At 42.9% G+C, this 11,714-nt stretch overlaps 1 protein-coding gene across 1 annotated transcript; it reads right to left on the bottom strand.

Annotated features, from left to right (window-relative positions):
- Positions 1 to 1,063: 1,063 nt before the first annotated feature.
- RNF6 (ring finger protein 6) lies at positions 1,064 to 11,332 on the bottom strand. Its single transcript, XM_058670951.1, has 5 exons — positions 11,180 to 11,332; positions 10,818 to 10,900; positions 8,990 to 9,192; positions 7,185 to 7,289; positions 1,064 to 3,846 (listed from the first exon to the last, which is right to left on the bottom strand). Exons 3-5 carry the CDS (start codon positions 9,180 to 9,182, stop codon positions 2,084 to 2,086), a joined length of 2,061 nt encoding a protein of 686 aa, XP_058526934.1. The 5' UTR covers positions 9,183 to 9,192; positions 10,818 to 10,900; positions 11,180 to 11,332; the 3' UTR covers positions 1,064 to 2,083.
- Between the last annotated feature and the right edge of the window lie 382 nt (positions 11,333 to 11,714).

Raw genomic sequence — 11,714 nt, 5'->3', positions numbered from 1 at the left:
CACTGCCACCACCAGTGTTAGAGAATAGCTATCAATGATGATGCTGACCACAAACAACAAAAAAAGATAACGTTTATCACAACAGCCGCTTTCTGGGTTCCCTGCTTCGTCTCACTCTCCACTCCATTGTGCTCTGCACACTGTACTAGACCAGTTTCCCTGAAACTTGAAAAGTAACCTAATTGGGCCCGGCGGCGTGGCCTAGCGGCTAAAGTCCTCGCCTTGAACGCACCGGGATCCCATATGGGCGCCGGTTCTAATCTCGGAAGCTCCACTTCCCATCCAGCTCCCTGCTTGTGGCCTGGGAAAGCAGGCGAGGATGGCCCAAAGCTTTGGGACACTGCACCCGCGTGGGAGACCTGGAAGAAGTTCCTGGTTCCTGGCTTCGCATCAGCACAGCTCCAGCTGTTGCAGTCACTTGAGGAGTGAATCATCGGACGGAAGATCTTCCCCTCTGTCTCTCCTCCTCTCTGTATATCTGACTTTGTAATAAAAAATAAATAAGTCTTTAAAAAAAAATTATAGAAAAGTAACCTAATTATCATTAGCTATTAAAAATTATCATCTACATTTAGAAAGTAAAATAAAAACTCCTTAGATGATATGTAAAGTCTTTAAATCAGACCCAAATCAAATATCTCATAACTGATCTCCATGAATTTACTCCACAGTCACAACTTTCACGATGACCCTAGATGTTCAATGTACCCTCTCACAGTCCTGAGCATGTACCTAACCTAATGAAGATAATCATAACCACTAATCAGAGAAAAATTCAATGTGGAGAGATCTTCAAATTTCACAGATGCTTCTCATTTTGTTCTTATGATTTTGCCCAGTCACAAGAACGCCATGACATACATTTCAACAAACATGAAAGAACAGCAATTAACTTTTTTCATTAATTTTTAATCTATAAGAACAAATACATCTTTTTTGGTGAAGACCAAAATTTTTGTCTGTCATCCGAGGAAACCTCAACATCTGAAACACTACTGGCTCTTAGTATGAATTAACTACTTTGAGATGAATAAACCACAATGAGCAATAGGAAAAAAAATAGTTCACGTGTAACCTTTGGTTTAATATTTATTGGCAGAAAGAGATCATCAATGCATATTTTGTGTTTATAAAGCTTACATTGTCTTAAAGATATTTTATTTGGAGTTTTCTGGCTTCCAAGTAAATTTAACATGTCTATGCATCTGATTCCTTATAGACATTTTTTAGATTTCAAAATTAAATATGAGAAACCATGCATACTGAATACCTCACTTAATAGTACAAAGAATTATTTGTACATTCAAAAGAAGTCACAGAAAGACTGAAATTAAATAACCTATGTGTTCTAAATTTCCCACATTCCATTTCTGAATAAAGAAATACTTGCTCAGTGCTATATATTGCTTGTTTTCTAATGTAACAGATTGTCAGAAACGCTTTAGTAAATTGTTTTAAAATTATCTTAGTCCACTTCGAGATGATCTTGTCAGAACTAAACATTGTGCCGTATGCAGTACTGTCCCAAAAGCTTAAATATGAATCAAACTTGAAGTTTTTAGCCTGAATATTTTAACCTTAAAATTACATAACTACACACACACGGTGTGATTAAATTGTTTCAAGTAACTTAAATGTATTTAGCAAACATTCGGCCAAACACTCTTTCAAAGGCTTATCTAGACATCAACTGTCTGGACATAATGCTCTGCCTACAAAACTTGAAAATCCAAGGAAAATTAGCTGTAATATTAAGAAAAAGAACAGCAATGTTTAACCTACTGAACTGTGTAGATACAAAAGTGCATAGCATGACAAAATTATCAAAATAAAAGATATCTTAAAGGTTATTTGGTTATAACAATATTGATTATATTCTGTACTTTTGGGTAATTTATAACATTTGCATCTTAAATTTTATATAAATTTCCTCTTTTTAACAAGTTAAAAAAGCACACAAAAAAATAGTTCAAACTACAATCTGTTACTCTTCATCCTGGTTATTAGCTCATCACAAATAACTAAAGAATGCCTGAATAGTCAACTGTATTAAAATACAATCATCTGACAAGACCCCATCACTTCACCCATCGTTTGCTAGGCTGGACCCTAAAACAGGCTGCCGACAGATCGGACAAGTGCAATTCTCTGAGAGCCACCGGTCAATACAATGAATGTGAAATTCATGCATGCACGGTAACTGCCTGAGCTTGTTTCCAGTTACGTAGTCACTAATACACACACTGCAGATTTTACCTAGCTCACTATCAATATTGTTATGCTCATAGTTCCTAGTGGAAAGATTGTCAATCTGCTCTTTGGTTAAGCCACGGATGCGATCATCATCATCACCTTCATTCAGTAAGAAGAAGTGAGCAAGGCGAAGGATGGGGAGTGTCCCAGTTTCAACTAAATTGTTTGAATTGCGCAACTGCCTCCCAGCTCGTCTGTCACGGTTGTGAGTATGAGGCTGGGTGCCCTCATTTTCAGCATCCATTTCAATGCTGTCATCTTGGACCCTCAGGTCTTGAGAGGAACCTTCACTGTGCTGGCTGTTGTCATGAGCTGTAGCTAAGTTACTCAGTTCTGAATGCATCTCTGGCAAACGCTGGTCATGTCTTTGAATCTCTGACTCAGATTCAGCCTCCATTAGAGAGCTCAGTTCCCCAAAGCCTGTCATGATCTGCCTTAAAATTGACCTCAGGGCTGTGGATGATGGCTCAACAAGTTCATTCTCAGAAATCCTACGAAGAGGAACTGTTATTGTACTAACATAGGTTCGAATACCTGACCGCTCTAAACGAGAAATAGTTCGGCGAAAGCCTCCACTGTTGCTTTCAATAGTGACTGTATTTTCTGCTAGCCCTACTCTAGACCGAGTTCTGTTTGCAATACTATCTCGATCTCTATTTTCCCCAGGACGAATCCTTCTCACTTGAAGGTCCAGGGTTATTGTTGGATGCCGTCGTACAGCAGTGGAGGATCTGCTGGATTCTTCTCCTGCTTCCACTGTTACCCTTGACACGAGTCTTGAATTAGAGAATGGGGTATAGGCAGCAGCTCTGCGTCCTCTATCTTGCTCTACAAAGACACGCGTTACACCTCTTCCTCTCCTAACAGACCTTCTGGTGCTTTGCTGTAAAGGTCTACCTTCCCTTGGGGAATCGTGAGAAACAGTGCCACTCTGTCTCTGGATTGGTGAACGGCTTCGACTACCAGAAGCAGATCGTAACCTTATTGGCTCTAACCTTTGGTTTGTATTCCTCACTGTAACATTACTTCTAGCTCCATTTTCCCAAACATGTGCTGCCCCAAATCGCTGCCCCTCCCTTTGCCCGAGTTCACTGCCACCTGACTGATGTGCACTATTGAAATTAGGGCGTGAAGCATTTGTTCTGGGAGTGCCAACTGTTCCCCTAATTCCATTTCTCAACCTTCCCAATGTTGAGAATGACCCTTCACCTGAATTCTGCCCCCTTGAACCACGCCTAGTCCTCACAGAGTTAGAACTACCACCACTAAAATTCACTGAGGTCTGGCTTCTTGTCCGCCTAGCCACGGGACTGGTTGATCTCTGTTGTCTAGTTCTAGTGTGATCTCTATTAGTATCTGAAAGTGGAATGTGCATGTAATCTTCGCCATCAATTTCAAGTCCTCTATTTTCATGATTTATGTGGATTTCCAGACTAAACCGAAACTCTCCACTGTTTGGGTTTGTTCGACTCACAGCTCTCCAAGTCTGGTTCCCATTTTGTCCACTTCGAGTTGCATTTCCTGTGCGACGAAAGGTGTTCAGCCATTCAAGCAGAGACTCTTCATTTGAACTTTCTCCAGGGACTGCAGAGTCTGAAAAGCATAGCAGATCAGTTTGCAATCAATTCCCAAACTCTGCCTTTAGGCCTTTATCAAACACTTGTAAGAAAACAAAAATTTGTACTAAAAAACATCTGTGTATTTTAGTGAATGAAAAGTGTCAAAACCTGAAGTTTCTTTAAAACAATTTTTTATTGGGCCCGGTGGCGTGGCCTAGCGGCTAAAGTCCTCGCCTTGAACGCCCCGGGATCCCATATGGGCGCCGGTTCTAATCCCGGCAGCTCCACTTCCCATCCAGCTCCCTGCTTGTGGCCTGGGAAAGCAGTCGAGGACGGCCCAATGCATTGGGACACTGCACCCGCGTGGGAGACCCGGAAGAGGTTCCTGGTTCCAGGGTTCCATATGGGATCCCGGGGCGTTCAAGACGAGGACTTTAGCCGCTAGGCCATGCCGCCGGGCCCCAAGAGAAATCTTTCATCTACTATATCATGACCCAAATATCTCAACAGCCAGGGCTAGGCCAGGAAAAGTCAGGAATCAGGAACTCTCTCTCCCGGTCCCCCTAACGTGTGGCAGAGGACCAAGTACTTGCACCATCTTCCACTGCCTGCCCAGGCACATTAGCAGGAAGCTGAATAGGAAGCAGACTAGCACTCCAACACAGAACACCAGCACTGTAGGTGGTGGCTTAACCTGCTCCAACACAAAGCTGCTTACAAAACCTGGACTCTCTAAAAGCGTGTACTGTAAGCATACCGCAAAATTAAAATATATGTGCAATCATAAATACTGGAATATCCTTATGAGAAAGCTGGAGTGAAATTTTATTCTTGCTTTCTGTCTGTTCATTACTGGCAAAATGTGAAAGTAAGTGAAGAAATAAATCCTATACCAAAACTCTACATTTCCATCTGCTGGTTCACTCCAGTCACAACAACTGGAGCTGAGTCTATCCAGAGCCAGGAGCCTCTTCCGGGTCTCCCATGCAGGTGCAGGGTCCCAAGGCTTTAGGTCATCCTTGACTGATTTCCCAGGCCACAAACAGGGAGCTGGAGGGGAAGTAGAGCATCCAGGACTTAACCGGTGCCTATACGGGATCGTGATGCATGCTAAGAGAGGACTTTAGCCATCTAGCGTCCTTTCGCTACTGCATGGAGCCCCAAGAATATACATCTTAAGAAATTCAGCTTTCTTAATGCTAAAACCCACATGTGCTTCAGTGAACCTCAGACTAGAAGTTATTCAAGTTCTCTATGGCTAGATTCTCATGTTGAAATTGGAAGTAACAGAATCAATCTCATAGGGTTACCATGAGGTTAGACATGTTTACAAAATAACCAACATGATATTTGCCATAGGAGGTACCATACCAATGTTAGCTGTTATACATACTAAAACACATTTTGCAGCCATTTAGGACACTTGTTTTAATCACTGTCATGCACCCAGTTACCGTAACAATATCCAGCATAAGTCAGATTCTTGATTAACACTGCTGAATTGCTGAGTCAATCAATTTAGAAATAAATGTCTCCTAGTCAAACATCTTGGACTATGACACTGCCACTGTACTAAGCTTAACTTTTCCATTTGTAAACAGTGGGTTATATAAAGTACAAAGTGCTACAGAAGCAGTCTCATGCTCATTAGACTTTTTCTTTGAAGTTTGTTCTAGTTCAAAAGTTATTAAATAGGTTTTTTAAGTTACTGCAGCCTCCCAAAATTTTTTTTACATACTGAAGTTAAAGCTGCTTTAATTAGCTGCTGCTGCCAAGAAAATATATTCTAAATATAATCTCCTTTACATGTTATAAGTACATTTTCTATTAAAATATATGCAAGCCCAGAATTATGTTACACTGATACAGTACAACTCACATATCCAACAGAGAAAATGGTTTACAGTTCAATTTCTAATTTAGTTTGGAAAAATATATGGTTAAAAGGCAATTAAACATTTCATTATTCAAAATGCTACTTTCTTCTTTGAATATAGTGATGATGATGATGATGATGATATGTGTGTGTGTGACTTTGTTCATTATCTACTCCGCTCTATCCATTGTGAAAGTGCGGTCAACAGGCATGAGGGCAGCTCACCAGTGAGGCAAGATTGTGGACTAACTCATCATCAATAGACTAAGAGAGATTCCTGTTACGGTCAGGTTAGAGCTTGAACTTCCTTCCTGAGAGCTGGAATCAAGACCCAGTGATTCTGACTTAGCTGATCATGCAAGCAATACCCTGGAAGAGCAGTTATAAAACTTACGGCAATAATGGAGATGCTGTGCATTTGTGCTGTCCAACAGTCACTATTCACTTGTAACTACAGAGCACCTGAATGTAGCTAGGACTGAGAAACTACAGTTTTACTTGCTTTTCATTTACTTGCTTTTCATTTACATGTGGCTAGTAGCTCCTGTGCTGGGCAGCCCTAGTTAGAGCCCAAGAGGATCTGTGGAACAGTTTATTCCCTGGATTGTTAACATGAGAGAAATAAACAGTATATGTTGAACCATTACATTGTGAGGCTTTACACAGACTTCACTGCATCTAATACAATGATTTTGACATATGTGACACTATTAGTAATGAATACCCATGGGGAAAGAAGTGGAATTGGTTAAGAGGTACATGAACTATGACAGTTGGATTTTACTTTTAACTTTATCTACTTTTATTTAGTTTGAAGGTTTCTTATCCAACATTTTTTAAACAAAGGCTTTGTTTTTCATAAAAACCACTGTGGCACAGTGGTTTAATCTACCACTTACAGTGCCAGTATCCCATCCAGCTCCCCTCCTGGAAAAGCAGTGGAGAAAAGGGCCAAGTGCATGGGCCCCTGTGCACAAATGGGAGACCTGAAGCAGCTCCTGTTTCCTGGCTTCAGCTTGGCCCAGCCCTGCTCATCACAGCCATCTGGGGAGTGAACCAGTGATGAAAGGACTCTGTCTCTGTCTCTGCAACTCTTCCTTTCAAATAAATAAAAAAAAATCTTAAAAAAAAAAAAAAAAACTTTTTATAACTTAGTGTTTGCTCAATAAAATGACAAATCTAAGAGGCCTTCTGCCTCTTCCTGCACTGTTATAAATTTTGAGAATCTAAACTCATTTACATTCTTGTAAAATGGAGCACACTCTAAGATTGAAAGAACTATAATTGACTTAATCATATGCTAGTTGATGTATATAAGCTCCCTGAATGCAAGCATCTGACATTTTACTAGTTACTCCATTCTGTACTAAATATACCACTTTAAATGTAAAACTCACATAAATATTACCTGAATACATTAAAACCTGAAAATTTAAACACAATCCAGCATGTTCATGGCACAGGCTGCGCCTTCTATGGCCAAAGTCCCCCAGTACCTGCGTTTCCGCTGCTACTGGGCGCAGTTCTCGGGTCAGGCTGAGAAGCCAGGCGTTCCTTGACTCCATCTAACCGCTGCTGGAGCTCTTCTGATGTTATTTCTCCTAAAACAATGAAAAATTGCTAAGGATTTTATCAACATTCGTGAAATCTCATGAAGGATAAGACAAAGTTTTAATCTGTAAAAGACAGTATCTTATTGTTTTCAGATAGTCTATAAATGGGAAACAATTAAAAGTATTCAACTGACTCAAACATGTATCAGCTTAGCTTATCAGAATTTATTAAGGTTTAATTTGAGTAACCGCCAAACTTACAAGCTATCATTCTGAGAATTTTTGACATAATTAAAAAGAAAATAAGCGTGTTAACAGTGTGGCACGGCAAGTTAATCTGCCACCTGTAATGCCAGCATCCCACATGGGTACTGGTTCGAGTCTCAGCTGCTTCAGTTCAACTCCAGCTTCCTGCTAATGCACCTGGGCTGCCCAAACGCTCAGGCTCCTGTTGCCGAGCAGGCTGCTGTGCACACGGAGAGAGGGAAACACAAGATAGTTGTGCTCACACTGACTCTGCTATTCAAAGAAAGACATCTTTCAAAAGAAATAAGAGTATTTCTAGAGAAAACAAATGCTTAAAAGTTTTACTTCAATACTTCATTAGATGGTCATAATATACAATATACAAACATTAAAATTTCAATTCTATCATTTGGTTTTCCTGGTTTTCTTCTTAAAGATTTATTTAATTAGTAAGGCAGATCTACAGAGAGGAGGAGAGAAAAAAATCTTCTATCCACTAATTCATGCCCAAAGGGGCTGCAATGGCCAGAGCTGAGCTGATCCAAAGCCAGGAGCCAGGAGTCTCTTCCAGGTCTCCCACATAGGTGCAGGGTCCCAAGGCTTTGGGCCATCCTCGACTGCTTTCCCAGACCACAAGCAGGGAGCTGGATGGGAAGTGGAGCTGCTGGGACACAAACTGGCACCCATATGGGATACGAGCAGGTCCAAGTGAAGATTTAGCCACTGAGCTGTTGCGCAGGAACTTCAATGAGACTATTTACAAAATGATTCTGAAAAGTGTATAATGTACCATGGAGTTGGGGAGATTATTAACTCTGCTGAATAAATAAATTATAACATCCTGAATTAAAATGTGATTCTACCCATATTTTATTTGTCCAAATATTCAGAGAAACAGACCTTATATGTAAGTAATTAACACTACTATACACATTCTCCAATTATTTTGGCATTGGTATAACACACAATATGTCCAATATTCTCACCTACTTTTAAAATACAACATTGAGTGATTTTCTGTCTTGTTATATTAAGTTTTTTATTTAATAGTTTCTCTGAAAGGCAGAGTATCAGAGAATGGTGGAGGGGAGAAACAGAGAGAGAGGTGAAGTTATCTCCTCATCATTGGTTCACTGCCAGGAGACTGTGGGCCAAGCTGCCCAGAGCTCCAGCCAGGCCTGCCACATGGGTGGCATGGGTCCAAGTATTGGCCCATCGTTAGCTGTCTCCCAGGTGCATAAGCAGGGAGCTAAATGGGAAGCAAAGCAGCTGGGACTCCAACCAACATTTTGGTCTCAGATCTGGCATCTCAGGCAGCAGCTTAACCTCTTGTACCACAGCCCTAAAAAGTTGGTAATCAACTAAGAAAAACAGTACACTGTATTCGGGAGAGCGAAAAAGGAGGGAAGAAAACACTCTATTTTGAAATCCCTCTTTGTAATGATTTAAAAAAAAAAAAAAAAACGAACGAACGAAAGCCTATTATTTCACTCATCTCTTACCAGGGGTGCCTAAAAGATTATGATCTCTCATTAGCCGATAATCTTCATCATTGAGTTCATTAATAAACTGGTAGTAGGCTTCTTCTCTGTGGAGACGCTCCTGCTGCCACCTTGTCTCATTCTCATGATGACGATGGTCTCGCGATGACACTTCTTCACCTCCACCATCGGGTCCAGATCTAGACTGATTCATCCTGAGCTGCCTGTTCAAGTGACATCCGCCAAGATTCATGCTGTTAGTCATGGAATGCATTCAGTTTCACATTTTTAATCTGTAGGTCATTTTTTTTTACATTACGTCTCTCGCTCAAATGCTTCACTTGGCCAAGCCTTGCAGTGAGGAACTCACGTATAAGATGAAAAACATCTTCTAGGAGATAAAATACAATTGGACCTTTTTTTTTTTAACCTAAAGCTGTTATTTACGTTAAACTGGATTTGGGGGTCACCACACATTTCTCAAACTTGAATGCCACAGTGATTATAACTTTCGTGGTCAAATATTTTATTTACTTAGCTTTTGGAATTTTTAAAATTTATATTATTTTCCACGATACATTTTTATAAGCATAGGTATTCTCCCCCCACACACCTCCCCTTTTCTCCCCCTGATAATACATATTTTTTTTTCACTACCTTTAGTGGTAAAGTTGACCTGAAAGTACTCACTCCTGTTTCAAATACCTTTATACTTCACATCAATGTAAAAATTTTAGGCATGAATTATGCTTGTTCTTTAGCAAAGTAATATTCAGAAGGCACGATCTGCAATTATTTCCAGAAGGTATTCCTCTCCAAATGAGGTTCACTTACTGGGATATTACCTCTCCCAACAACCCCGAAGCACTCTGTGAGATGAAAATAATTCAGCCAACTATCACTACTAAACAAACTTGGAGTTGACCTCTCGTGGAAGCCTAACAGGAAGCAGTGCCTAGCGCTCGGCTCTGCGGACAGTGCAAGCACAGCAGGGCATTTGCTGTCTGTCCGCCCCAGGCCAACCCTGTGCACGAGCCAGCCTGGCTGCAGCCACGGCAACTTCCTGATACTGCTTGAGCAAACACTACTTCAGGATTATATTTAAGTGTCATTCTCCAGGAGCTTACTTCTGAACTAGAAGGAAAATCAAGGAATCCATGGTCTCATAAATATTTTAGAATTTCTGAAACACCTCTACGGGGTAAGTCATTGACACCGCAGTGCTCAAACTGGCCTAACACATCTTTCAAACCACAAATGCCCAGATCTTACTTACCCTAATTGTTGCTGAGAATTTAACAGCGTTGAGCTGAGAACCCAGTTCTATGGTTAACAACTGATTTGGGTATTTTTAACAACGTCTGGGATGTCCTGACACCTGACTTAATACAGGCGGCAGGCAGGCCCCGATGGCTTAGGCTGCCAGCGAAGCAACTGCTCCAGCTCTTACAAGACACCAGGTGTTTCCAAAGCAAGCTGCTTCCAATCTCAACTGAACCAGCCCGCCAGTCTAAATCACCTTAATAGCATGTAAATTTCACCTGTATTCCACCAGCAAATGTTACAAACTCGAGGCTTATTATTCAACCTTCGGTATGCCTTTTTGAAAGAAAAATTCACTCACACTGCTAACCACCGTTATTAAAAACTCATGATTACAATCCATTCCCAGAATAATCAGGACCGTAGTTACTAGCCAGGAGTGTACTCGGCAGGTAAAGGAATACCGTGGCTTCGGAAGTCTACAAACCAAAAAGTTGAATACTATAAACAAGCCATGGCTTCCAAATTTGTCTCCACCTGAAACTGTTCTGGTGCAATTAACCACAGTGAAACCACCCGTGAATACCTTATCTTTCTCCCAACATGCTTTTAATATATGCACTGGGATCCATCCGTCCTTTGCGTATGTCTTTTCTGAGAGCTGCCCATCTGAAGAAAAGACAGAGTTCAATACTTGAGTCAGTGCTCTCTCTGGAGGGCAGAAACGCCTGCGGCCCGCACCCCTCGGCCCCTGAAACTCCCCAGCCAATTCGGACGAGACCCCCTGCCCGCTTCCCTCGGGCCTCCAGCCCAGCTCCCTCTCCCACTCCGGCCAGGGTCAAGAGTCCCCGAGTTCACTTGTAAACCTCCGTTCGGTCGCCACCCTCTGCCCTCCATCCGCCCGATGGTACCCTGGCCGGCCGGGGTGACAGAAAAAGCCGACCTCACCACCGCAGACACAGCCGGGGCTCAGGACCCCCCACCAACCTCTCGAGAGGCCCACCGAGCCTCCGGTAACGCTTCCCTGAGCGACCCAGAGTCCCCACACGGCCGCAGGTGACAGACAGCGCGCCCGAGACAATCAGCAGCCGGCGGAGCGCCTCCAGGGAGCGGCTGACCAATCAGGGACCCGAGGGGGCGGGACGTCCACCCTGAGCGGCCGGCTTCCCTCCGCGTCTCCAGGAAGTGGTAGCAGTGGGACTTGGAGCCGGGCCCCGTGCCCACCTCGTCCGCCATGCTCCCGGGGGTGGGCTGCGGCCGGCGGCCGTCCTCGCTGTCCCTCGGAGGGCCGGAGGGAGGCCGGGAAAGGGGCCCGGCGAAGCCTGTGGCCGGTGCCGCGGGCAGGGAGGCTGTGCAGGCGGCAGCCCTTCTCTCTCCTTGGCTGCCAGGCCCCCTCCGCCGCCGCCAGGGACCGGGCCGGGCGCGCTCCTCCGCCCGCCGGGAGCTCGCGGGTGCAGCTGCAAAGTGCGTCCGGCGGGAGGCC

This window comes from Ochotona princeps, chromosome 12 (genome assembly GCF_030435755.1).
Source record: "Ochotona princeps isolate mOchPri1 chromosome 12, mOchPri1.hap1, whole genome shotgun sequence".
Classification (NCBI taxonomy): domain Eukaryota; kingdom Metazoa; phylum Chordata; class Mammalia; order Lagomorpha; family Ochotonidae; genus Ochotona; species Ochotona princeps.
This window is presented reverse-complemented; position numbering and strand designations above follow the sequence as displayed.

Bases quoted from the DNA above. Each gene is read 5' to 3' on its own strand.
- RNF6 (XM_058670951.1), bottom strand. From the start codon at position 9,182: ATGAATCAGTCTAGATCTGGACCCGATGGTGGAGGTGAAGAAGTGTCA. The intron at 7,290-8,989 runs GTAAGAGATGAG...TCATTGTTTTAG, and splicing joins TAATCTTTTAGGCACCCCTG to GAGAAATAACATCAGAAGAG. The intron at 3,847-7,184 runs GTACTGGGGGAC...TATGCTTTTCAG, and splicing joins CAGTAGCAGCGGAAACGCAG to ACTCTGCAGTCCCTGGAGAA.